The sequence below is a fragment of the Corylus avellana genome, chromosome 4 (assembly GCF_965113065.1).
Source record: "Corylus avellana chromosome 4, dhCorAvel1.hap1.2, whole genome shotgun sequence".
Taxonomy (NCBI): domain Eukaryota; kingdom Viridiplantae; phylum Streptophyta; class Magnoliopsida; order Fagales; family Betulaceae; genus Corylus; species Corylus avellana.
In genome coordinates, this window is record NC_142493.1 from 23,236,146 (window position 1) to 23,263,651 (window position 27,506).

General features: G+C 36.0%; 2 protein-coding genes and 1 long non-coding RNA gene across 6 annotated transcripts; 1 reads left to right on the forward strand and 2 right to left on the reverse strand.

The window, feature by feature from the left end:
* Window positions 1-227: 227 nt before the first annotated feature.
* On the forward strand, window positions 228-1,404 carry LOC148586479 (uncharacterized). Its single transcript, XR_015911835.1, has 2 exons — window positions 228-489; window positions 1,171-1,404. It is a non-coding gene; the product is annotated as an uncharacterized LOC148586479 (long non-coding RNA).
* Window positions 1,405-3,025: 1,621 nt separating this feature from the next.
* LOC132180100 (uncharacterized) lies at window positions 3,026-7,855 on the reverse strand. Its single transcript, XM_088515154.1, has 9 exons — window positions 7,109-7,855; window positions 6,679-6,861; window positions 6,289-6,453; window positions 4,764-6,064; window positions 4,497-4,684; window positions 4,333-4,413; window positions 3,943-4,206; window positions 3,478-3,787; window positions 3,026-3,381 (listed from the first exon to the last, which is right to left on the reverse strand). Exons 1-9 carry the CDS (start codon window positions 7,822-7,824, stop codon window positions 3,188-3,190), a joined length of 3,402 nt encoding a protein of 1,133 aa, XP_088371280.1. The 5' UTR covers window positions 7,825-7,855; the 3' UTR covers window positions 3,026-3,187.
* Window positions 7,856-13,416: 5,561 nt separating this feature from the next.
* LOC132177508 (type IV inositol polyphosphate 5-phosphatase 7) lies at window positions 13,417-18,518 on the reverse strand. 4 transcript variants are annotated; one of them, XM_059589862.2, is made up of 13 exons: window positions 18,023-18,518; window positions 17,796-17,883; window positions 17,347-17,430; window positions 17,150-17,234; window positions 16,951-17,055; window positions 16,160-16,847; window positions 15,860-16,053; window positions 15,330-15,438; window positions 15,046-15,194; window positions 14,658-14,922; window positions 14,194-14,285; window positions 13,920-14,093; window positions 13,417-13,829 (listed from the first exon to the last, which is right to left on the reverse strand). In XM_059589862.2, exons 1-10 carry the CDS (start codon window positions 18,050-18,052, stop codon window positions 14,700-14,702), a joined length of 1,755 nt encoding a protein of 584 aa, XP_059445845.1. In that variant the 5' UTR covers window positions 18,053-18,518; the 3' UTR covers window positions 13,417-13,829; window positions 13,920-14,093; window positions 14,194-14,285; window positions 14,658-14,699. The 4 variants fall into 4 exon arrangements, with proteins under 4 accessions (XP_059445845.1, XP_059445846.1, XP_059445844.1 ...); XM_059589863.2 differs by having other exon boundaries at window positions 14,194-14,271; window positions 17,347-17,415; window positions 18,023-18,517; XM_059589861.2 differs by having other exon boundaries at window positions 14,194-14,271; window positions 18,023-18,517.
* Between the last annotated feature and the right edge of the window lie 8,988 nt (window positions 18,519-27,506).

Consider the following 27,506-nt stretch of genomic DNA (forward strand, 5'->3'; position numbering starts at 1 on the left):
GGATGAAAGCAAGAGGTTATTTGAACAACTCAGGGTCTTAAACAAGCTCCTCAGTTACAAAGGTCAAAGAGAAAGAAAGGAATAATTAACAAGAAAAAGAAAAAGAAAAACATATGCACCACTCACACACCGTTCAAGAAGGCTCGCCATTCATCTAAATGTTTTATTAAGCCCTATAAATACAGCAGCTCATTTTTTATGCCTCCAGAGGGAGGGAGAAGATCAAAGGTACGAACACAGAAAGCAGAACATATATATATATAATATATATACACCAACCAACAGTGTCGATTGAGGAGAAGATCATGGCAAACAAAGGTGTTGCACTGTTGGTTGTCATGTGCCTTGTCCTTGTCGCGGCAGTGAAGGCCACAGAGGTTTACAATCAATGCTACAGTTTTTGCTCCCCGACCTGTATTGCAACCAAGAAAAGCAATTCACTTTGTGAAAAATACTGCGATGATGAATGTGCAGCAGTAGAAAACCTCTGTAAGATTCATGGCTTCACCTGCTTTTTTTCTTTTTCTTCTTTTTTAATATATAAAGTTTTTTTTTTTTTTTAATTAATTTTCTTAAAGGTGATTTTGTATGTTGGATTGGTTAACTTATTATCATTTCTCTCTCTCTCTCTCTATATATATAGGGAAATTTTTACTTATCATGCATTATCTTTATCAGTTTTGCATTAATCACTCTTAAACTTTTAAAAGTGTTAATTTAGGGTAACCATCTTTCAGAAATTTGTAATATCAACCATTCGGTCAAAATTTTAACGTTAAATCAAATGGTTGATGAGTGAAATTTTAAAAATACTACTCAGAATTACAAAAATACTTTGATTTTAGACGAGAGTGTTTTGAAAATTTTACTTTTTCCGTTAGGATTTAACGGGTTAACATTGTAAACTTATGACCAAACATTTAACTGCAGGTTCTTTAATATAATGCCATATAGCCGAGCCTTACAAATTTTTGGTTCATTTCTTCCATTTTTCTGAGGCTTTTAGTTTTGCAATCATATTTTTAATTATGTTCATTAGAGTAATGCTATAAGTCTTCCTAGAGTCATTCCAAAATCCATTTAGGACAAATTTTCCTCTAAACTTTAATATGGGCTTAAAATTCATGTGATTCTCAATCGTAATTTGTGTGTATCTATCTATATATGCAGCAAAACTTGGTGTCAAGTTTGACTTTGAGAAACGGAGTGTCACTAGAGAGGCGGGTGTCACTGTTGACACGTTGGATGGAGTCCTACAAGGATTTACTTTGTTGAAGGCATAATATATGGAGCCCCAATTGATGGAAGTTGAGAATGGTGTCATGAAGATTGTATCTCCTCTCATGTATAACAATTAAGTACCAATTACAATAATAATTAACCTCCCCCCTTTCTATTTTGTTATTTTTTTTATTATTATTATTTTGAAAATTGCGTAACCAGATTGTTAAGACCACCAAGCACTTGCACGTGCAGCACTCAAAACATATATATATGATGTAGTTTTTTTTACAGCACTTGAGCCAAATTTAAAGTTAAAACTACTATTTTTTGCCTTAATTAATTACTTACATCTACTATAATTAGGATCCTCTCTATTTCAAATAAACTGGATAATATCTAGTTAGTTATAGTGGAGAGGTATTTTTGTCCCCTCAAAAAGTAAAAAGACAAAAATAGTCATCCACTATAACTAACTGAATATTATCCAGTTCATTTAAAATGCAGAGAATCCTGTTCCTATAGCCACTGCAAGTACTTCTTTAATACTACCACGAATTTGCTCATACACTTTTTATTGGGTTGATTTCCTCGAAGAAACATTTGGAGGTTGATTCTCTGGAATTGACTATTTGGAGGCTCAATCCCTTTATAGCGATAGATTTATTTCTTTTTTGAGTTTCAAATGATAGAAATCGTGAGTTTCTATTAGAAAATATTAATTGGTTTAACTTTCTATTAAATCCAAGGTTTAAGAATTTATCTCTAGAATATATTTGGTTATCGAATCACTCCCTTAGTACTATTATTTCTATAAATTTTTTGATTCTGAATATATAGTGATAAGTGATGGGTTATGAATTGATCATATTCAATAAGATTTGACACCAATTAACTTTATTACATCATTTAAGAAATGTCGCATAACAAACTTAAAATCAAAAGAATGAATTTAAAAAGGATAGTTGGAGGAGGCCTAAATTAAAAATAGGTCAAAAATCTTCAAAGCAGGTCAAAATAATAATTTAATCAATACATTATCTTTTATACTATAGAGAGCGATTTGTAATTTAGGCTAACAACAATATAAAATTAGGAAAAATTATCTTTTCCCCTATGAACTACTACGCGAATCGCGATGATCATTTCCCTCCATCAACTACCAACTTTACATTACGACTCCATCAAACTATCATTTTATTACCAAAACCTCTCTTCCGTCAGTCAACACCGTTAAATTTGATGGTCAACCGTACTGTTCACGACACTATTTCGTCAGTCAACGACATTGTTCACGGTACTGTTCACGCACGTGATAGGTTGACCGTCTGACTTAATGACATTGACTAACGGAAGAGGAGTTTTTAGTAATGAAATGATAGCTTAATGGGATCATAATGTAAAGTTGGTAATTTATGGGTTTTTAGTAACGAAATGATAGTTTGATAAGATCGTAATGTAAAGTTGATAATTGATGAGAAGAAATGGTCATCATGGGGAAAAAATGATAATTTCCCCATAAAATTATTATTTTAATTTTTATTATATTTATATATATATATATATATATATATATTATATTTTTAAAAATTTGAGTAAAAATAAATAGTCAAATGTGACAAATGTGGACATAGAGTTAAATAAATAAATTATGACAGATAAAAACAAAAAAGAGTACTTGATTTATCACTATTTGTTTCTATATATCTATATATATATATATATATATATATTCTTTTTCGTGATAGAATATATTAGTTATCAAAATGAAGCATATAAGAGGAAATTTGTAGTAGTGGAGAAATGGGCACACGAACTCTTCTCTTTTATTTCATTCATACTAAAAAGCTTAAGCTTAAATACATACAAAAGCTCATGCCATTGACTACTCGAAAACTTTTAACATAAAGTTTTTCAGATTATTAGATACTACGTACTACATAACGTGCAATTTCCCTCTCCATCCTCAGAAGAAACCGGCCAAGTTCAAAATTGATGCCAATGGGTGGTCTCTCCCCTGCCCCCGCTGGCTCTGCCTTTCCTTTGGCACAAAATAAGATTCCCTCTGCCTTCCGAATATCTGCTCTATCTCTTCTTGTGGCAGGTTGAAGGCAAGCTCCTTTGCTTCTCTCTCCAGCTGGTTTATTATGTTGTCTTGCCCTACACCAACCGGAAACAAAAACACAAAACAGAGTAATTAAAATTAATTTCAAACTTTTGTTTGTTTGGTAAACGTGAGTCGACTAGATCGATTACCTGCGAGGAAGTTCCTCTGGTTGTTCTGGCCATTGATTCCGAACCCGACCATCCGCAAGTTCTCTCTTTCGGAGGCAACTACGGCAATCGGGTGACCGGCCGGGATTACAAAAGCATCACCCGGTGACAAACGAGCACTGACCCTCTGGAATTTTCCACTGCTCTCTTCTTCTTGTTGTTCTCTTCTGCCTCGGCTTTCCTGGCTCTGACTTGAAAGATGTGGACATGCCATTTCAAATCTTCCGGTTCCTTCTACCACGAAGACGACGACGGTGGCCCTCGAGTTGTAGTGCGGCACCATAACAGCTCCCTGCGCACGACAAAGGCTCGAGATAGTTATTTAGTAGACTATTACTAGACTATTACACAAATGTCAAGTCGCTTAGTTGTCTAGACTTACACAAAGGCGACAATATTTTTTATTATAAATTAATAGTAGTGATATGCAGTAGATTTTTGGATTACTTGTTTGATTTCGGCGTAATTGACAAAGACATCCATGTCCTGGAGTTGCCTGTGGTCCTCGGGAGAAGCCTCGAAGAACTGCCCGAACTGGTTCGAGTAGGAAGGGCTCAGGCTTCTTAGACTGATCGGACCTCGAGAGGATTGGCGGCCGGCCGACATGGCCCGTTGGCTCAATGCCCTCAGCTGCTCTTGTGAGGCTCTGATGATTACTCCCTGCCTCTGCTCCTGCTGCTGGAACGCCCTCTCTAGCTTCTCTATTGGGGTCTGCCATGATAATTATATGACACCCATTTAAGCATATATATATTTAGGTGCACCATTTGATAGCAAGATTAACTAAAGTTTTCAACTTCATTAAAAACCAAAAAAGAAGAAAGAAAAAAAGCCTACATTTAGAGAGGCTTCGAGGATGTCTTCGCTGAATGCCCTTAAATATGATTCACGATTTTGAGCACCGGCTGCAAAGTATTCCTGCACCAAATTTAAAAAGATTCAAAATTCCATAGATGTATAGATGTGTACCTGAACAACACAAAAAAAATACATGAATTTACCCTAAATTGGCCAGGATTGTTGACGGGCTTGACGAGTACCACAATTTGTAGCTTTTCATTACTGTCTTGGTTAACGGCAACCATATTAGTAGTCCCTGCAGGAACCATAAGCACGTCTCCACACTCGAGGTTGAAGGACTCTCTCTCATTTCTCTTGTCTTGACGCACAAAGTTGATGGTTGCTTTTCCTGCAACAATTTAATTAACCATGGAGGATGTGATCAAGTATTTCAATCACATAAAATTACGCTATTATGAGGAACTTACCCATTACGACAATAACAATAGCATCCGCATCTTTATGGTGTGGGAGCATAAAGGAGTTAGGATTTGCTTCCAAGATGACCAAGCGGTAATTGTCAATGCCACTAAGGAGCTCAGACCTCTCTGTGAACCTCTCAAGAGACCTAACATAGCCTTCTTCGGACCTGTGTACTAACTGGAATCTCTGAGAGTGAAAGTAGTAGGGATTGTGCTCTTCACTGCGTCTTCCTTGCTTGGATGGGTTTCCCTCTCCTCCCCATTCTCTGGTTTGCTGCTCCCGGTATTGCTCTTCGCATCGTTGTTGACATTGTCTCTGTCTTTCTGGCCTTTGCTCTCGTGTCTGACATCGGCGTTGGCATTGCTGGTATTGCTGTTGCGGATCTTGTTGGTCTCTGCCGCGTTGGTGCTCTCTTTCTTCTTGTTGTCTCTGTTGCTCGCACCTTCTTCGACATAATTGCTTCTCCTGATCCCCCTGATACCTTTGGCACTGTTGTTGGCATTGCTCATACCGCTGTTGTGGGTCTCGCGTGTACTCCTCACTGTATTTACCATGCCCTCTTTTTTCTCCCCCTCCTTTCTTCCTTTGATCCTCTTCGTAGCGCTCCTCGCACCTTCTCTGACATCGCTCTTGACGTTGGCCTTGTCTGCTCAGGCAACGCTGCTGGCATTTCAGATATTGCTTTTGAGGGTCTCTATTTTTCTCCTGATCAGTGTCTCTCCCGCGCTGGCGTCCTCCTTCCTCTTCTTGTTCTCGTTCCCTCCTTTGTTCCTCTTCGTAGCGCTCCTCGCACCTCCTCTGGCATTGCTGTTGTTGGCGATGACCTTGTTCTTGCCTCTGGCAACGCTGCTGGCACTGTTGATACTGTTGTTGAGGGTCTCTGGTATCCTCCTCAGTGTCTCTTCCTTCTTCTCGCTCTTGTTCCCTCCTTTGTTCCTCTTCGTAGCGCTCTGCACATCTTCTCTGGCATTGTTGTTGATGTCGGCCTTGTTCTTGCCTCTGGCAACGCTGTTGGCATTGTTGGTATTGCTGTTGAGGGTCTCTAATATGCTCCTGATCAATGTCTCTCTCGCGTTGGCGTCCTCCCTCTTCTTGTTCTCGCTGCCTCCTTTGTTCCTCTTCGTAGCGTTCCTCGCACCTCCTTTGACATTGTTGTTGGCGTTGGCCTTGTTCTTGCCTTTCACAACGCTGCTGACACTGTTGATATTGCTGTTGAGGGTCTCTAGTATACTCCTCAATATTGTCTCTCCCGCCCTCTCCTTGTTCTTGTTCCCTCCTTTGTTCCTCTTCATAACGTTCCTCGCACCTTGTTACAGGAAATAGAAAAGGATTAGCTTTTATTTAACATTACTTTATATCAATTTTGTTAAGTATTTTAAAATTAAATTTATCTCATCAGATAGTGTTTGAAGACAATAAAAAGTACGGTCATCATATGTTAGTGTAGAAACTTAAAGGACTAAGTTTCTTCAACCAACCTAAGAAATTATATCATTTAATTAAGAAACTATGAAATTCATAGTAATACACCTCCTTTGGCATTGTTGTTGTTGGCGCTGGCCATGTTCTTGCCTCTCGCAACGCTGTTGGCACTGTTGATATTGCTGTCGAGGGTCTCTAGTATACTCCTCAATATTGTCTCTCCCGCCTTGTTCTTGTTCCCTCCTTTGTTCTTCTTCATAACGTTCCTCGCACCTTGTTACAGAAAATAGAAAGGATTAGATTTTATTTAACATTACTTTATATTAGTTTTGTTTAGTATTTTAAAATTAAATTTATCTCATCAGATAATGTTTGAAGACAATAAAAAGTATATGGTCTCCATATGTTAGTGTAGAAACTTAAAGGTCTAAGTTTCTTTTACCAACCTAACAAATTATACCATTTAATTAAGAAACTATGAAATTCATAGTAACACACCTCCTTTGGCATTGTTGTTGTTGGCGCTGGCCTTGTTCTTGCCTCTCGCAACGCTGCTGGCACTGTTGATACTGCTGTTGAGGGTCTCTAGTATACTCCTCAATATTGTCTCTCCCGCCTTGGCGACCTCTCTCTCCTTGTTCTTGTTCCCTCCTTTGTTCCTCTTCATAACGCTCATCGCACCTTGTTATAGGAATTAGGAAGGGATTAGAATTAGATAGTGTTTGGAGTCAATATGTAGTGTTAGTAGTTTTTAAGGTTAAGTGTACTCTTCTGAAATTAATAAAGTTAATGCCAAAAGTTATCGTCAAACCATGCATATGTAAAGTTTAGATTTTCTCTACCCACTTAAAGGTCTCTCTACTACCAACCTAACAAATTATCCTTAACAAGTTATCCCTTAAGGTCCTCAAGAAATTAAAGAAATTACCTCCTTTGGCATTGTTGTTGGCGATGGCCCTGTTCTTGCCTCTCACAACGCTGTTGGCACTGTTGATACTGTTGTTGAGGGTCTCTAGTATACTCCTCAATATTGTCTCTCCCGCCTTGGCGTCCTCGTTCCCTCCTTTGTTCCTCTTCATAACGCTCCTCGCACCTCCTTTGGCATTGTTGTTGCTGTCTCTGGCCTTGCGCTTCCCTCTGGCAACGCTGCAGGCATTGTTGGAACTGTTCTCGTGGCTCTCGCGTGTTCTCTTCGTCGTCGTCCCTGCTGCCACCTCGGCGCCCTCTTCCTTCTCCTTCTCGTTGCTCTTCAAATTGCCGCTCGCACCTTCTCTGGCATTGTTGTTGCTGACGTGGCTCCTGCCTCTCACATCGTCTCTGGCACTCCTCATATTGCCGCCGTGGATCCTGTTGATTCACAGCGTCGATCTCCCGCTCTCTCTGTCTTTCCCGCTCCCTCAACTGCTCCTCGCAGCGCTGCTGACACTGTTGCTGCTGCCTCTGTCCGCGCTCTTCCCTCCGGCAACGCTCTTGGCACTGCTGGAACTCCCTCCGATGGCTCTCAGGGTCACGGTCGTCTTTCTGTCTCAGCTCATACCTCGGCTCCTCAAGAGTCTCATGAGCGAGAGAAAGAGACACCGGGGCTAGGAAAAGAACCGAAAGGAGCAGAAACAAAGGAAGCCTATGCCTATCTTTGATCACCATGGTTTTGGTTTAGCTTGAAATTAAGAGGGAAAAAGGTGAAGGTATGGCTCGGAGGGGTTCACGTACTTATAGCTGCTACGGCTTAGACATGCATGGGACAGTTGGCTTGGCACGTTGACATGCAAGATGACGAGTGTCCTACGTGACAAATCGACGTGGGCGGCCTACATAAAACATCCACCCGCGTCACACGAGTCACCGACACTCGAAAATTGTTGGAACCACTCATTCCTGCGTTTACGTGTTTGTTTGCATGCAAGGCGATATATTTAGTTGGTGGGACGCGTCGATACTCATCCGTGAAGTGGAATCTCGACAAGCAGGTGGCAAATTTGGGACAGGGATAACCATGCATGGGTGATTCATTGCAGACCACCATAGTACTATGCATGTATTTGTGGGGAGTTTAATCAATGTCATGTGGTTTTGCATATTAGAGATTCACAATGATTGGCTTTTCTATGCGAGATGTGTTTTTTTTTTTTGGGTGGTAATTGGCAGATATATATTGTTTCAGTTGGGTGCGATTGATCAGTGCAACAGAGGAGGCAGGGGCGGACCTGCTCGAAGGTTTAGGGGGGCGAATGTCTCTCAAAATTTTTAAAATATATATTTTTTATAATTTTGTCCCTTTAAAATAATATTTATATCTCTCTTCTAGCTTGTAAAACAGAAAATGTCCTTTCAAAATTTTATAATCCTTTCTAAAATATACATTTTTTATAATTTTCTCCCCCAAATTAAATAATACTTTTGTCCCATTTTTAATTTTTAATTTTAGTTTTCCCCCTCTTCTAGCTTGTAAAACTGAAAATGTCCCCATTCATATAGTTTCCTTCTGGTCCAGACTCTAATTCACTAAATTTATATATATAATTTATTTTTTGTAAGCTCACTTTATTAGTTTGAATCTCCCTTTCGTATTATAGACCACACAATAAGATAAGAAAACACTGAGTTGATAATTCATTTAGTGATTCTTCTTGCAATCTCAGGGTTATATTTGTAGTAAACTAATTATTGAAATTGTACAATAAAAATGTAGTTGTTAATTAATTCAGAATTGCCTTTTGTAGGGAAATAACCGTAGGTCGTGGATCTTTTATTGATGGAATACAATTCTTGAAAATTGTTGCCTTTTCATGTTTACTATCCAACCTCCATATATGATGTCCTTCTTATTAATTACCTGCCCTTTCATGTTTATTATTCGACCTTCATATATATATATATATATATATATATATGCTGCCCCCCTCATTACCACACCCTCTCCCTTGCGGTCATTTGAAAAAAAAAAAAAAAATTCGTCCTTCGCACTAAAATTTCTAGTTCCATCCCTAAGAGGAGTGTGAGAAGGGGGTTGCCTTGTTTCAACTTAATTAGTAATTGCTCTTTAATTCCTAGCTAATTAAGTTGGAGCATATTACTATTCAAAGTCTAATTGGGGTCCTGGATTGGCAGTTTCTTTTAGTAAAACAGAAAATGTCCTTCCAAAATTTTATAATCCTTTAAAAAGTATACATTTTTTATAATTTTGTCCCCCAAAATAATATTTTTGTCCCATTTTTAATTTTTAATTTTAGTTTTCCCCCTCTTCTAGCTTGGAAAACTGAAAATGTCCTCATTCATTTAGTTTCCTTCCAGTCCAGACTCTAATTCACTATATATATATATATAATTTATTTTTTGTAAGCTCACCTTATTAATTTGAATCTCCCTTTAATTTCTTGTTAGACTGTTAGAGACCACACAATAAGATAAGAAAACACTGAATTGGTAATTCATTTGGTGATTCTTCTTGCAATCTAAGGGTTACATTTATAGGAAACTAATTATTTTTTTTGACATGTCTGCACAAGAGGGGGAGGGAGATTCGAACTAGTGACCTCCGCTTCAGGAAACTAATTATTGAAATTATACAAAAATGTACTTATTAATTAATTCAAAATTTCCTTTTGTAGGGAAATAACCGTCGTGGATCTTTTATTGATGGAATACAATTCTTGAAAATTGTGGCCTTTTCATATTTATTATGCAACCTCCATAAATGATGTCCTCGTTATTAATTACCTGCCCTTTCATGTTTATTATTCGACCTCCATATATGATGTCCTCATTATTAATTACCTGTCATTTCATGTTTATTATTCGACCTCCATATGTATATATGGAGTAGTGATACAACTTACGCCTGGCGTGCATCAACAGTGATGCACGCCAGGCAAAAAAAAAAATTTTATTATTATTTTATTATTATTTTTTGCCTGGCGTGCATCATTGTTGATGCACGCCAAGCGTAAGTTGTATCACTACTCGTATATAAGTTGCCCCCTCATTACCACTTGCCTTCTGGAATCTTAACACCTTCTCCCTTGCAATCAATGGTCATTTCCAAAAAAAAAAAAAATTCGTCCATCACACTAAAATTTCTAGTTCCGTCCCTGAGAGGAGTGTGAGAAGGGAGTTGCCTTGTTTCAACTTAATTATTGCTCTTTAATTCCGAGCTAATTAAGTTGGAGCCTATTACTATTCAAAGTCTAATCGGTGCGGGGTCTTGGATTGGCAGTTTCTTTTAGTATTTTTATGGGCTTGTTTCATACATTGTCGATCAAAATCTTTGACCATGATGTAATATGTAATATTGTATGTTGGGTTTTTCTCAAAGTTATGAAAGTTTTTGATAAAGAAATGACATGAATTTAATTTATTTTTTTGTCCCCAAGGGGTAGCTCAATCGGTTGTGGACCACGTCTAATGAAGCGGAGGTCACTAGTTCAAATCCCCCATCTCCCTTCCCTTGTGTGGACATGTAAAAAAAAAAAAAAAAAAAAAAAATTATTTTGTTGAGTATGTACATGTGAGTGTTATTAAAAATGGGTCTTGGCCTAACTCAACCCAAAAGCTAGCTCAAGAGTTGAGGTTTTCCCTCAACCTTATAAATGACAAATCTCTTTAATACGCAAGTAATATGAGACTTCCAACATGCCCCCTCAGGTGTGAGGTGTAGCAATGAGAGACGATGAGCCACAACTAATTGGGCCAAGCTCTGATATCATATCATGCATGCAATCAACAAGATGCATTAGAAATGGGTTTTGAGCTTAACTCAACCCAAAAGCTAGCTCAAGAGTTGAAGTTTCCTCTCAACCTTATAAATGGCCAATCTCCTTAATACCCAAGCAATGTGGGACTTTCAACAAGTGTAGTAAGGTTTGAGTCTCACGTTGAAAATATGTCATAAATGTAAATGATTAATATAGTATATATATAGTTAGGCCCAAGACAAAATTACATGGTGACCTGTGAGTCTGAAGCCCCCAAGCCACTATGGTTTCCCCTTTCTTTTCTTTTTTTCTTTTTCTTTTTTTTTTTCTTTTTTTTTTTTTTAAAAAAAAAATACACTTATAACCCTTTTAAAATTAAAATTTTTCCCCACTTAAATTTTTTAATTTTAATCCCCCCAAACTCCAAATTCTAGTTTTGCCAATGATTGGGCCTCAACACATAAGCTTTTGGGTTAAGTAACGTCTCAATATTATGGGCTCATTGAAAAGATTCCTTAAAGTATCATCTTTTTAACAAATAGTATCAGAGCTGAGGGTGGTGTGTGGTTTAGTAGAGTGACGCAAGCACGAACAAAGATCCCTACAGTAAGGACAAAGGTGCAAGGTGCAAGCATGGATGAGAATCCTTCAAGTAATAAGGGCAAATGTTCATGGCATGGGACTTGTGTAAGGGTGATGCATGCCAATTTTACCCATTTTTTGTCATACCCATTTTACTTTTAAAAAATTATATCTTCTGATTCTGACATCGAATTGAGACAAACTTGATGGCGTTGGAAAGATTAGTTAGAGGGTTGCAATTTTGTATTTCATGAACACTTTGTAATTCCGACGTTGACTAGGGGACAATTGTCGTTATGTATTTTTTTTCTACCGCAAAATGTATTTATTTAATTTTATTATTATTATTTTTTAGGGTTTCCAATTTAGGGTTTATATAAGCCTAATAAGATGGCCTTAGCTGTCAGTTTATGTATTTTAATCAATTTATCAATATGAAATATTCAATGAGTGGTTTTCTATCTCTTTTACCTCAATTCCTTGATTAAATACTAGAGTACTCTGACTGATGGAGTATTAGAGTTAAGGTTAATTATAAGATTTTGTAGACTCTTAGTAGGAAGCCAAAGCATGAGAGTAGGAAGATAGTGAGAGAATGGATGAGTCACTCTTGTCGCTTAGGAAAATTTATAATTAGAAGAGTTAAGTTAGAGAACTAGATGGATTAAAGATTTAATGCATGATTTGTTTTGCTAGATGGAAAGAATATTTAAACTTAAGGTGCTAGGATTTGATTAAAGTACTTTCATGATGATCAGAAAAGTATCGATCAATAAACGACCATACCAGGTCCTGGTCAAATCCTGGTTTGGTCCCAGTGGACTCTGTTAGGACACCTCCAAGACCTGGTCGAGACATTTTCGTAATTTAGAGTTAATATATATAATTGTGATTTTCCGTACGTGCCAAACACCGTAAAATGTTTTCAAGGAAATTATTTTTCAGAAAAATGGTTTGTGCTGAAAACATTTTTTGATGAAAAACATTTTACATTAAAACAAGCGGAGCATAAGTGTAACGAAACACTAAGATTTGATCAAAGGGGTTGTAAGCTTTACTATATTTATTGTAATATTTTTTTTAGTAGAGTAGAATCCTGGGTTTGGCTATCCTGAGAGATTTTTCATTGGCTTGAGACTTTTATTACTGCAATAGGTCATATTTCTTATCTATAGAATAATAGAAACCTAGTATGGAATCATATCATATATTCCAAAATACACCAATTTACTTGGACCTTAGACTCAGGAACAAGGTGTTTTACTTTAGGGAGGAATTTCAGAGTGGCCTAGTGCCATGTTGAGAGAAGAAGGTGGGCTTGACCCATTTGTGGAACAAAATGAAACAGAGAAGCACCATTGGAATCCCATAAACCCAAAAATGAATTCCATGCATTAACAAATAGACCACGAGTACCTCCCTACATATTATAGTTTTTGAAGGTATAAATTAGTCCTAACTATGCTTTGTTGTGCTTTATTTAATTGAGAAGTGTTAGGAAACCAAACAAATGAACCCAGAAAAATTTTTAAACTGACGTGGCAAACCGTGAATAGCAAACAAGAAAGAGAAAATTGCATTTTTTAAATTTAAAAACCCTTGCCACGTCAATTTGAAAATTTTTCTGGATTCATTCATTTGGCTCCTAATACTTCTCTATTTAATTTGGACGCTTTGGTATTGTTGCCTTTGCTGTTTTTTTGACAAGAATTCTCTTCACTTCAAATTTATTTCATAGTAAAATTTAAAGTTGGTGTATCTAATAATATATATAAAGTAAATGTTGACATATCTTTTAAATAATACGAAATTATATATACCAACTTTAAATTTTGACCATAAAATAATGGTTGTCCATTTTTGTGGTAGTACTTAAGGTAAGTTATTATTAATATTGTAATTTAGAGCAACCAACAAAGGACAAAAGTGGAATTAGAGGTGTTTCTAAATCATAGCGTCTCATTCTGGCAAAGCTGGGAATCTGTCTTGTGCTTTTGTATTCTGTAAAACATGTAACAGTAAAAATAAAAGCAAACAGCAGTGGAGGTGGGAGACTCAAGAAAACCCACCTTTTTCAGTAGAATCATTAACGACAACAGAGAGAGCAGAAGAGGTTTTCTGATTTCTATCATCAACTTCATTTCTTTTTTCTTTTTCTCTACATTTTCTCCATCACTTTTGGCAATGAGTATCCATCGAATCTTTCTTTTACTTCTCTTTGCATTTAAAACAAAAAGTTAGAACCCGGATGATTATTTTGACCATCTTTCAATGTCATTCAGTCATCATCTATGTACTCTCTAAACAAATTAAAGAATCATGAATAAAAAAATCGTCATCGACCCACTTGGCACTTCTTGATTGGTCGAGTTCATCCTGCAGAGCAAAAAAGTTTTCATATTAAGTACATGGACAACTTATTATATATATAGTTTAAGCATTGAAGTAAGTGCTTAGTTAACATACATCATTATGCAGCACTGCACATGCTCGTACGGAACTATGAGATGCCAGAAAGGGTGCTTGTTAATCGGTTAACAAAATTATGCAACATACTGAACTGGTGTGTTGTTAGCTAAGAAGATGTGATGATCAAAGATACAATGTGTTGGCAATGGCAAGGAAATACAAAATTAACACCTGTTATCAGAGAAAGTAAAGGTCATATTAGACAAAGAAACTCAGAGCTACAGCAAAACCAAGAAAAGTGGGGAAAAAAAAAAGGGTAAGGAAGACCAACCTTTTTCGGTTTGTGGGCAACGGAATGTCTCCATCACCCTTCAAGGACGAGTTGCTTCAAAGAGATTCCCGCCTGCAACTGGGGACCAAATGCTAAATAAGAACAGGAACAGAAGAGGAAGGAGAGATCTGCTGCTCAGGAAAACTTTCACAAAGAAAAGGGAAAGAGAATGTAAATGTGAAGCACTTTTAACATTATGCAAAGCGCATGTTCTGTTTCTGAGGTGGGTTTGCAAATGGCTTCTCACAAAATGCATGCACTATAGGGCTGAAAAAGGCATGTACAAGTATAGTATATCCTCCAGGTTTATTATACAAAGGATTGCAGGAGGCTGGGAGCTACTGTCATTAATAAGACTAGCATACTAAGCCACTTTTGTACTTCCGCCGACCCGAATGCTTGAAGGGAAACATATAATGTGTATGTGCGCGTGCGCGTGCGAGAGAGAGAGAGAGAGAACATACTCGAGTGCGGATCAGTGTGGATCGTACTTATTCTCCTTCACTTTAGAAAAAGTTTAGCTCAGTATATCCATGTGAATAAGGCAGAAACTCCTCTGCCTCAATCCTGGAACTAGAATAACTCATGCTTTTCCTCAATCGGTTATGGCTTGACTCAACCTCAGCCCAAAATATTCCGTAGACGGGTCTATGATCCGAAAATCTAGATTCCCCACGAACATAAGATAATTGCTGAAGGCCTTCTCCATACCACAGAATTCGATCACACCTTCACACAAAAGACAATTAAATCAGCCACACACAAAAAGAATCATCTCTCTACTATCTCTATTTTGCATTTGAGCTATGATTTCATTTACTTTTGCCTGTAAGGTAGGAGAGATAATCTTACCAAGCAGGTGTTCTACGTTTCTCCTTTGGGTGCATATCATCCCCTGCATATCTGTCTGAATTAGTTGAATACTTGTAAGTTGGGGGAAAATAAATCTTCCCTTCGTTCCATCCCACAAAAACACGACCTTGTCTCTGCTCTCTACGTAACTGCCAAGAGAACCATCAACAATTTAGACTGAAATTCTTCTATATGTAAGTAATAATAATAATAATTTTTTTAAATAAAGCATTTTAAAACGGAGAAAAGAAACAGACAGAAGAACTCCAGGAGAGGAAACATGCCTGATCATTCTCTAACAATGCCCTCCAGTTTTGCATCTCAACAAGCGCCTTAGCAGAGCGGTAAGAGAGGGCAATACGATAATTCAGATCCCCAAGCCAAATAATTCGACTATAAAAGGAAGATACATAGTTAGCATATTGAAGAAAAAATGTTATCGAACAAAGATGATTATAAAGGGGTTGTGAGCCACTTAGAAACAGAAATGTTAGCATGCACAAGTATATGTGTGCATGATTTCCACACAAATTGATGCTAAGCCTTTAAATTTCAAGAGGGATCTTAGGTAACCAAAGAAAAACAAAAGATTCATTCGAACAAAACCAGAATACAATTGGTGTATATAATGTTAGAGATCCCATGTAAAATATAACAAATTAAGTCAAATCCCAAGGGAAGTAAACAGATAGTATTTTTGAATTGTTTTCAGATCCCACTACTCTGCACTTTGCCCTAATCTTTTCTATAATTTATGTTCATTGAATGTTATGAGAATCCTATTTAATTGATGGAGGATAAGAAAGGGTCTTACTCATGCTCAAGGATTGTTTCTGGGGATTTCCCATCGCCAGAGCCATGAACCCGTGGAAACCTAGTCTTCCTAAGGATCTCCATGACATCAGAGTTCCTTCTTAGCTCATCACCATCCTTCTGTCCTGAGGTTAGATGACTACAGATGAAGCAAAAAGTTGTTTGGTGTAAAGACATGCTGACCGAAATTGATCCCTGCAGATACAAGGAGAATAATGCTTATTTCTTCGTTAATTATATCTGAGAATTCAGGTAAAAAGCAGGTATACATGGAAACCACCATGATTAACTAATATGATACCTTATTTCCGAGGTAACCCATCAATCCTCTGCCAACACAAGATACTTTCATGTTCTGAACAGAATCCCTCAATTCACTTCTCACCCATATTGTGAGAAATATGCCAACCATTTGTTTACTTGCAACTAAGCAGTACCTTGAACGGCCTGGCATTCTATATCCATCTTCAGTGGAAGCAGATCCACCAAAGGACATTGGTGAATATAGCACAGTACTTGGTGAATCCCCTGGCCCGTTATCATCATCAGATGAACCCCATCTGGAATAGTCACTAGGCCTGGAATAGTCACTTGGCCTGGAATAGTCACTTGGCCTGTGACCCCATCTAAAATTGGGATCATAGTCACTTGGCCTGTGGCCAAAGATTACTCTATCACAAACACTGAATCGCCGATCAAGTCGCGGTTGTGGAATTGAAGGGTCATTGTCCATTCTCCAGCTGTGGGTTGTCTGAAATGATCGGCGGTGGAAGAAAGACGAGTTCTTCTGCCTAGCCGATCCCTCAAAATCAGCATTTATTTCTATAACTGGCTCAGGAATGGGAGATGGTGTATAGCATCCACTAGCTCCACTGGTCCCAGGAAGATTGTTTAGAGTCTTTCGAATGAGAGCAAGCCATTTTTTGGCAGGACCATTGTCTTCTGCGCCCAGAACATTCCCAGCATTCAGTGGAACAATTTCTTGAAATCTGAAAGAGGCAAGGAATAGAATGGCATCCATTAGAAATGGGTTAATTTCAGAGTTTTCTTCAAGAACAGAAAATTGTAGAAATATATGCTACCAAAACATACCCCAGAACATAAATGTCAGCAGGAGGTGAGGCATGAAGCCAGTCGTCTAGATTCAAATTACTTGGTGGGGATCTTCCAGCCACATTCCATGAAGCTACGAATATGCTGCCCCCAAATTAAAAAGCAAAAGCTCTCATAATCAATACAACAACATCTGTGAGAAGAAGGAAAACACAAAGGAAAAGAAGGAAAATGATACCTATAGTTCTGCACATCTATAATCCGAGGGTGGTCAAGATTCATTCTTCCTCGCCGGACCTGCTCTGTGTTTCGGCTAAATTTTTCTGTGCATTAGAGTGAGAAAAAAAAAATGAGAAAAAAAAAACAAAAACAAAAATAATTTACAACATATTCATTATAAATAAAGTCTTAAATTGTGCTCTAGTTATACTAAACCTGTTTTGCTTTTTTTGATTGTGCATGGCTCCCTCTCTGAGAAGCTACTCCTATATTCCATATCACCTCCTGATAAAGGAATCCCTATTAATCCATCAGTCCTACTTTTAATTAAAACAAATAGGATATATAGTGCATAAAGAAAAATAATAAAAACAAGAACTTAAAATGGTATTAGAAGCATTAAAAACAAACTTGATCAAAATCGTTAATGCTTTGTTTGGTTGATGAGAAAATTTGGGGAAAGAAACATAGAATTTATAATTTGAAATGATTTACTACTTATTGTGCGGAAAACAGAAGCCGCTACCTAATTGAGCCTAATTCAACTATTTGGCTAAGTTCTTAAGTCCATATTATTCTGAAAACCACGACAACATGAACAATAAGTCCTAAAGTCCTAACAATTACAAGCCTAGTAAGAATCCAGAGAGAATAATGATACCCACCACCGTGATTAACATCATCTGCCTGAAAATCCTCAGTCTTGCTCTTGATATTGAACCACTTCCTGACCATTTTCTTTGACCATGAGAGCTTTACCAAACAGCAAACAAAGAATCAGCTAACAACATCCAATAATTAAAAAGGGAAAGGAAACCAGAAACAAATACTTTTTTTTTTTTTTTTGAACACAAGAAGAGAATTTGTTTTCTAGCAGAAGAAAGGGAAAAACCTTGCTTTTCTTGGAATTCCCATCTCTCATTGTTTCACTACCACTTCATACAGTTCTCCTAGTATTCTCTGCTATTTCTGGATTTCTGGGTTTTGCTTAAAACAAACCCAAGATGTCATAAATACAAGGAATAGAACCTCATTAGCAGAGGATTCTCCTCAGTCCCCACCCCAACTCCTGGGCTTTCTCTATATTGGGCTTTGGAACAAGAATAAAAATAACCTCAAGAGCTCAACCAAGCAGCAAATGGGTTTTCTTGCTTTTCTCTTGTGGAGCTACTAAATGCACTATATGGAAGTCTTTAAGGCGCAAAGAAGTAGAAACCAAAGAAATATGAAAACACCCACAACGACTGGAAAGAGAGAGAAAGAGAGACAATGCTTTAATGCGTGGAAGTGAGACGAGATTCTGAGGCAGAACAAGACAATGCGCCAGAGAGAGAGAAAGAGAGAAAGAGTAAGAGAGAGAGAACTGCTTGCCTGAGTTTCTCTTTCTCTCTCCTTGAACAAAGGGCCTCGGTCTCAGTAACAACAGCAAAGTATCGAATTTGAACAGAATAAAGTGCAGAGAGGGAGAGAGAGTTGTGTCTCAAGAGCCTTTAGTTTTAGTTTTATTTTTGTTAATTGTTTTAATAATTTTACCCCAAAGCACAAGACATGCAAAGCAGGGAAGGGGCAACGGGCATGTTGTTTAAGCCTTTAACTTCTGAACATAAAACGACCCGGGCAGCTGGACAAAGGCTGCCCACCTGGTCAGCAAAGTGAAGGTAGCATACCCTATTGCTGTGTCCTTCTTCCCGTTTTAGTCTTCCTTCAAAGTAAAAGCAGTTTAAAGAAAGGCCAAAAAGATAAAGGGCATGTATGTGATGTGTTGTTGTAGTAGTCGTACTTAATTTTTTTTTTGTTTTTGTTTCTCTTTTTATTTTGTTTCTTCTTCTGTTGGACAAGGAATGTTTGCAGGAGAAGGTACAGTGTTTTGACAAAAAAACAATTCTAATATATTCTTTCTTTTTCCTGGCTTCTGTCAAGTTCTTGTTATGTTTTTTTAGGATTTTGCGTTTTGATTGGTTTTTTTTTCTTCTCTTCTTCTTTTTTTTTTTCCCTATACCAGTATGTGAGTCATGTTGTGTATACCTACTCAATAAAACTCATTCTTGTCATTTTTCCCCTTTTCAACTTTGGTTTTGTGGAGCAACCTGTGTGTGTGTCATTTCCCACATATTCATATCATTGATGGGATGGAATGGAATGTGGGTAGTGTTTAATTTCAAGCAACTTTTTTTGGGGAGGGGGGCTTAATCTAGGCTTGTGTCTTTGCAAACAAAGGCAGGTGTCCCAAATTTCAGGGTGTTGGGGGTTCTTTTCTGTTTATTGGGAAAAAAAAAAAAAAAAATCTAATTTATGGGTTAATGTGGATGTTTTGCAGAAGGAAAGGAGCCTTCTCCCTCACTCATTTGGTCTCACAATTATAGTTTGATGTGCCCCGCCGCCTGCCGCCCACGCTGCCTCCTCGGGCTGCCAACAAATTAAGGCTCCCTAATTAGAAACCAATATAAAGACACAAGTTTGAAGTCTTTAATTTGACCGGTCTTCAGCACATAATGAGCACCAAAGGGCAAAGAGGCCGTCTGTCATATTTGGACTGATCCTAATCCTCATGATTGTAGGGTCTTTCGGCCATCGATTAGGCAAACTTTTTTACACAAAAAAAAATATTGAGCTGACGGCGGAACATTCCAATTTCCAAGCAAAGCCACAAATCAAACCATCAACATTATAAATGGAAATCATTAACAACTTCATGAGCCCCCACTAACCAAATTATATGCTAGTTTTAATGTCTAGTGTAGCCGGTTGGTTCCAAATAGAGATAATTAAGTCTTCCTTAAAGTAGGGCCTGCAATTTGTTACACGAATCAATGCGAATTTTGTATGAAATTAATAAGTGGGATTAATTTATGTAGTCTTAATAAGATTTAAATCTAATACACGACATTAAGACTTTATACAGCCCCGCAAATTTAGGAGAAGGATCCTCTCCATTTCAAATGAAATTGAGGAGATCCATTTAGTTAAAATAAGAGGGCATTTTTGTCCATAACAAATTTTGGACAAAAATGCCCTCTTGTTTTAACTAAATGCATCTTCTTTATTTTAGTTGAAATTGAGAAGATCCAGGTCCGCGAACTCAACACGAAATCAGTAAATTAAGGTTAAAGAGTCTTGGCCGTTTAGTTAGATTGTTCGGATTAAGGTTAGCAACCTACCTATATAGCCTTATACTCATATCTCAATACGTCCCGAATTCGACACACGACATTAAGGCTGATAATTGTTTACGCAACCCACAAACTCAGCACGAAATTAGTTAGTTAAGGTTCAAAGGTTTTACATATTTAATTAAATGAGTCGGATTATGATTGACCGCATATATTGTCTTATATGCATACATCGACACAATCCAAACTCGACACACAAATACGAATTGCCACTTCTAGTTTAAAGTTCTTTTGTTTCTCTTTGTAATCACCATGAAAAAAAAAAAAAAAAAGGAATAAGATCATCTCCATTTCATGTAATCACCATGTATTTTTTAGTCTTTGATGAAATCTAATCTAATCTAAACCATGAAATAATTCCTTGATCTGGGTCATAATATATATTCCATTTGAGCTCAAATTCTCTGGAATTGAAGTCGATCCAAGGCTCTTGAGAAAAATACCACTAGGCCGACAAGTATTTAGATAAGTTTTGAGCAAGCATCTTTGAAATGACAACCCACCCACGGAGAGAAGATGTATGCCCCCATCACACATATGTACATATATACTGGTATATTCTCCAGGGACATGGGGTTGGAGTATAGAGGATAAAAACGCAGATTATGGGAGACCAATTGAAATGCTTGTTGCCTTGTCTATTTTTCTAAACATGTTGTTGAGTGAGTGGACTTCCATTTTGTCCAAATCAAGGTTATCTAATCAGCATAAAATGATTTTTCCTTCATGAAATGGTAGGTGACCATGTGCTTTTTCCTTTTACATATATATGAGTTTTAGAACAAAATGGCTGTGTTTTGCCTCATCTAATTAAATTGTGGGTCTTAGCTAGAGAATGATTTGGAGCAATAAGGAGGAGAAAAAGTGAACCTTGAACTAATACAAAGAAAATTATAAAGTGAAAGATATATTGTATCAAAGACTAAAGAGCAATGGGCCATCTTTGGTATTTGGATTATCTAAAGGGGCACAAGAGGTGGCCCTACAAATTGAAATAAAATACTTTTCTTTTTTCTTTTCTTTTCTTTTTTTTTTTTTTTTGTCCACTCTTTGACAATGTTGATGCAGCATTTCATGAGTGGTATCTAAGAGAAACCAATATGTTAGGATTCATTCAATGAGGACATAATGAAAAGGGAAATTTTGATGCGCAGTTTCTTGAAGCCTCCTTGTACGGATGAGAGACAGAGAGAGAGAGAGAAGCCTCTCAAAAAGAATGTTTTGTATTTCATTAATTTTGTTTGGTTGTACGCAAATAAATAAAATAAAATTTATGGGAAAATGAGAATATTGTGTTTTCTTGTCCCAATGTGTTTAGGGTGTGTTTGGTATCGTGATTTTATAGATAAAAAAATGTGATTTTAAATGAAATCGTAGAAAATAAATTGTTCAGCATTGCATTTTTTTAAAAAAAAAAATTGCGTTTTCAAATTGTAGGTAATGAGATGGTTTTTTGAAAATGAACAATTTTGAAGGCTAAACTGCGATTTTAAATGCCAAACTGCAATTTTGCCAGCACTTAATTATGTTTTTAAAAATCAAGTTTTCAAATCGCATATTTTAAAAATCGTTATTTTTAAAATCGCACTTTTTAAAATTGCAAACCCAAATAAACACAATCCTACACTCATGTAAAACTTTTTATAGAATTTATTTATATGTCAACAATTGCTTTGTATAACTCGGTCCTACTTAATTTTACTAGCTAGTCCGTTTAGGTTTGCGATTTCAAAAGTTCAATTTAAAAATAGCGATTTTACAATGTGCGATTTGAAAATGTGATTTTTAAAAATGTAATTAAGTGTTTGACAGAATCGCAGTTTAGCTTTTAAAATTCTATGTTTTCAAAAAAACATATTTTTACATGGGAAATCTGAATTTTCAAATCACAATTTTTTTTAAAACGTAATCCCAAGTGATTCATTTTCTACGATTTAGTTTAAAATCGCACTTTTTGTCCTTAATGAATTAAATATATATATATTCCTATCACAAGAAGCTTCTCATGAATGATCATTCAAATTCAAATAGTAAAGTATCTAATTAAATGTTTGAAAGGAATAAAAAATCTTTAAAAATCAGCCATACATTTTTGGAAAAAAAAAGTGACCATTGAGTTATACATAAATATTCTTGTCAAAATGGAGAGCTGTTGCGAATCTAATGGGACAATGGGTCCTTTTGGTAAATGACTATGACATCCAAATTGCTGTAGATACATCATACAAGAGATCCTACACCTTGGAAAATTTTGATCCATTTTTCAACGAAACACTAGCTGTTCATTGTCAAAGTGGCCTTCATGGATTCAATGAGGACATAATGAATTTTGGAATCTTATTATTTTTAACCAAGAAAAAGAATAGAAAAGAAGAAGAAGATTGAAATGGTATCTAGGGTTGAGTACCCTAACTCTTTGGAAGTTGGGATAAGGATCTTTTGCAATTTAAGTGTCCGAATTGCATGCAATTTGGGGGCAATACCACAAAGAGAGGAGTTATGGGGCCTACTTACTCCGAACAGCCCAAGGTCCAAAGCCAACCTTTATTGAAAAAATGAGCCCCGGATATAATACCCTCTATGTAAAGTTGTTTAAATTGCATGCTATTCAAACAATTAATTGTATGGAAATCCCGATTTGGCAAGTTGATTATAAAGTCACAGTCAATTAAGAGTCCCTAATTGGTAGCTCAATTGGCTGTAAACTATATACGCCTCATGAAGCGGAGGTCACTAGTTCGAATTTCCTCTCCCCCTTCCCTTATATAGACATGTCAAAAAAAAAAAAAAAATTAAAAGTAAAAGTAACGCTAAAAAATTAGAAATCATTTTACAATACTTATGTGGCAGACTCAATCAAAATTTTGTCGCATCACATCAGCATTGTGAAATAAAATATGATACATAATATAACATTAATTACTTATTCCCTGTTTCATGGAGGTGCTAAAAACTTATTACAATTATTGTTATTTTATCTGTTTTTCTTTACTCAGCATTCTCCTTGTTAATTCTTTTGCTCTTTGGACGTCAATGTACCACTAAAAGATGAACATTTAAAAATGCTAAATAATATTTCACATTTGAAATACATGGGATAATGGAGATTTTATTTTAATTGAAAAGCCATCCTAATTATTATTATTATTATTATTATTAGCAAAGGACATCTCTGTGTGTTCCTCAAACATCCAATCATGTAGATAACAACGACACACACAAAAGACAACTATTGTTGTAGATTTATTGCCTTAAAATGAAAACAAAATATTCCAGATCCTAACCGCCTGTAACTTTCACAGCTCGATGGATCTTCTTCCTGGTGGGAAATGGGAATATAAAGATATGATTGATTAAGTAAGTAGGTAGGTTTGGTCAAAAACATAAAAGAACTCCAAGAAGATTTGGTTCTTGCTTTTACTTTTTGTTTCCCAAACCCCCCCAATATATTTAACCCTAAACACATGATTTACGAGGCATGCAGCAGATGCAGTCAAAGGGCAGCAGCAGCTGCAGCTGCAGCAGCTGCAGCATTTGATTTTTTCTTCCCACATTCTACTTTATTGCTTTTTCCCGGCTTTGAGAGAGACCCCATTCTTTCTTTCTTTCTTTCTTTCTTTCTTTCTTTTTCTTTCCTGGCGTTTTTTTTTTTTTAAATCCGTTTCAAGGCATGGTTTTTGGGTCCTTTGGTTTTCAAAATGCGACAAACCTTTCCTCACGTCGTTTTCTTTAGCATCTACCACAGTAAAAGTAACTCCATCATCTATTGATTACATGTTTTGATGGATGATCATGATTCATCATCATCATACCATATATAACATGATCAGAGTCATCCCCACACTGAATCATCCATCCTACAATTAATTCATTCTCTGACTTCCTTCTTTGTTTTTCTCTCTGGATTTTCTTCCTAATTTTGGGAATATTTATCCTTCAAAACGCTTCCTAGCTACATGTATTGCACTCCATATGCGTACTGACGTCGACCTCTCTCACATGTACAAATGACTCAGATATATGTTCCCAGATTAAAGGGGATCATGTTCATGTTCATGTTCATGTCCTTTTCTTTTCTTATTATTATTATTATTTTTTTTTTACTTTTTCTCGTCTTCTTCTTTTTGGCAAGAAAGGACCATAAATTTAGATATCATAATAGAGATTTGGTGTTTGACTGCTATGTCTCAAAGAACATGAGCTAGCTAGCTGTTCCAGATTTTATATATATATATATATATATATATATTTGATGTCAACATTTATCATGGGTCCCAATGCATCAATCACAGAAATGACTAAATAATTACAAGTGTAGTGTGTAGATCTCATACATGCTTCCGTTTGATTGAGTTTAATTACCATGATGATGTTGTGATTGAGCCCACTTTAATGATCTCCGAGGTTAAAAAAAAGGTTGTTATAATTAATAATTAGTAAGAACATGTGGGATATATTAATTCATGATGTTGTTTTCATGCTTACATGTTTTGATATGAACTTAATTAATTAAACGAGGGTTTTACCATGAGATTTTTTTTGGTGAAAACTTCACTTTAAACTACTGAATTAACACACGTTTTGAGAAGACCTTCATAAATTTCAAAAACTTTCAATTTCACCCGTAAACTTTCAGTTTGATGCAATTTCTACTCTCAAACAATTTTTAAATGTTAAAAGTGATAAAATGATCATTATATCTATGACTTTTTTATAAAATTATAAATTTACCATTAATTTTAAATTAAAAATTTTAAAAAATTATTATTAAAAAAAAAAAAATCACAAGTGGACCCACGGTTGGGCCACCTTGTGACCTTATTTTTTCAAAAAAAATTTTCTTTCATTTTTTTCAATTTTTTTTTTTTTAAAAAAAAAATGAAAATCGAAAGGTAATATTGTTTTTTTCGGGGTTTCTGTTAGTGTTTAATGGCAAAAATTGACGGAGGGGGTAAATTGCATCAAATTGAAAATTTGAGGGGTGAAATTGAGAGTTTTTTAAAGTTATGGAGTCTTCTCAAAACACGTAATAGTTAAGATCGTTTGTGAAGGTTTTTTTTTTTTTTTTTTAATTGTATTTGTTGACCTCTTTTGTGATGTAAAACAATTGACCCAAGTAATTTATGGAATCACAACCAATAAGATTAAAGGCCTGTTTGGTTTGCAGAATAGATCCCTGCAATGAAATGACTATTTCATTCTTTTGTTTAGTAGGGTCTGTTCCTGAAAATAACTAATCACATCCACACAGGAATAGCTATTCCTCTAAAAAATGAGAGGAACAGCTACTCCTTATGGGAAGGACAAGGTTTCCCAAAATATATATATTCTCAAACTTAAAATAATAATAATAATAAATTTTTTTTTAAAAAAATAAATCATGTGGGTGGCCAACCCACCTACAGAAGGCCCTAGGGGTGGCGCTGCCACCCCCGGAGGGCGTCGCGGTGGACCAGCGAGGCCCTCTGGGGGTGGGGCGGCCACCCCCAATGCATGTTGTGGTGGCCGGCCACCCATTGGGGTGGTCGGCCATCACACGTTTAACCATTTTTTATTTTGAATTTGAGATCAATGGGTGGCCGGCCACCACACGTTTAACCATATATATATATTTTTTTAATTTGAGATTCTAAAAAATTAGAAATCAAATGGGCTTTTTAGTAATTTTAGTTCAATTCTAATTATGAAATATGTGTGGCTACCAAATTAGAGAATTTGAATAATTATTCCATTCCAACATTTTTTCATTCTCAGTAATAATTATTCACTTTCCCAATGGAATACGCATTCCGCGAACCAAACGAGCCCTAATGCTAATTAGTAAATCATCCTCTCACCAAAAGAAAGTCAAAGATGGCTGATCAAGAAACTGTTAGGACCACATATATTTTTCATCTTAGAATAGAAGAAAAGGACTTGAGCTAATTCTTCCTTTTGATTGAGAAATGAATTTCATGACAAGGACTTCAATCTAGTGAACTGGATTTCAAGGCTTTTTTGTTTTCCTGTGTCCCATTACGATCAAAGGGGAGCCAAAAGTGGTGAATAAATAGGAATAAATTTCAGGGCCTTGACAGTGTGTATGCTCTTTGCCGTCCAATATGATCACCTTATAAAAAATATTCTTGAATATTCTATTCATGAGGTCATTATAATTAATATTGAGACAGGATATTTTTAAAAATAACTTTAGCTATTCTACTTATGTATGACCATAATAATACCTACTCGTTGGAAGTCGCATTGGGGGTGGCCACCCAAAACCTTCCTTTTTTTTTCTCTATCTTTTTTTTTTTTTTTTTTTTTGGATTTTTTGTATTTTTTATTTAAGGACAAATTTATAATTACATAAAGACTTTCTCGGAAAAATGTCCGAAATTTATAAGGGAAACTTCACAAAATTTCCTGAACTTTTACGTGTTTTGAGATTATTCTCCCAAAGTTCAAAAATTCTTAATTTAAGGTATCGATCTTTCAATTTTTTGCAATGTCGCTCTCCGTTAGGATTTTCCATTAAATATTTTCAAAATTTCCAAAATGCCCATTTTTTATAATAAAATTAAAAAAAAAATTGCAAATATTAAGCTTTGGTCAGGGTTTAACAGAATTTGCAAAAATACTTACACCTGAATCTTTGCAATTTTTATTTAATTTTTTAAAATGTGAATTTAACATGATATCAAAGTCAAAGATCCTAAATTCGAACCTTGACTCCATCAAATCACCCCCCCAATTTAAATTAAATATTATACGTGTTGGGCCTTACATATTAAAATGGAGTTTGAGCCCACACATGAGGGAGAGTGTTAAAGTAACTATTAAATTATTAAATTTATTTTTTCCTATCAGCTTAAACTTTGTGACAAGTGGTGATTTAACAGTATTTTGGAAATTTTGAAAATATTTAACTAAAAATCTTAACGGATGGGGGACATTGCAAAAAATTTGAAAGTTTGATACTCTAAATTGAGAGTTTTTGAACTTTGAGGAGGTAGTTTCAAAACAAGTGGAAGTTCATGGAAGTTTTCTTAAGTTTTCCCAAATTCCTGTAGTATGCTTCGACAGGAATTTATAAGTTCATTTTTAGCAACAATGATTTATTTATTACAAAGTTAAACCACATTGACCAACTTCATAATCTTCCCTTTTATTTTCAGAATCGTTTTTTCTTCTTTCTCAAGTTATTATCTTATATTGGATAGCTCA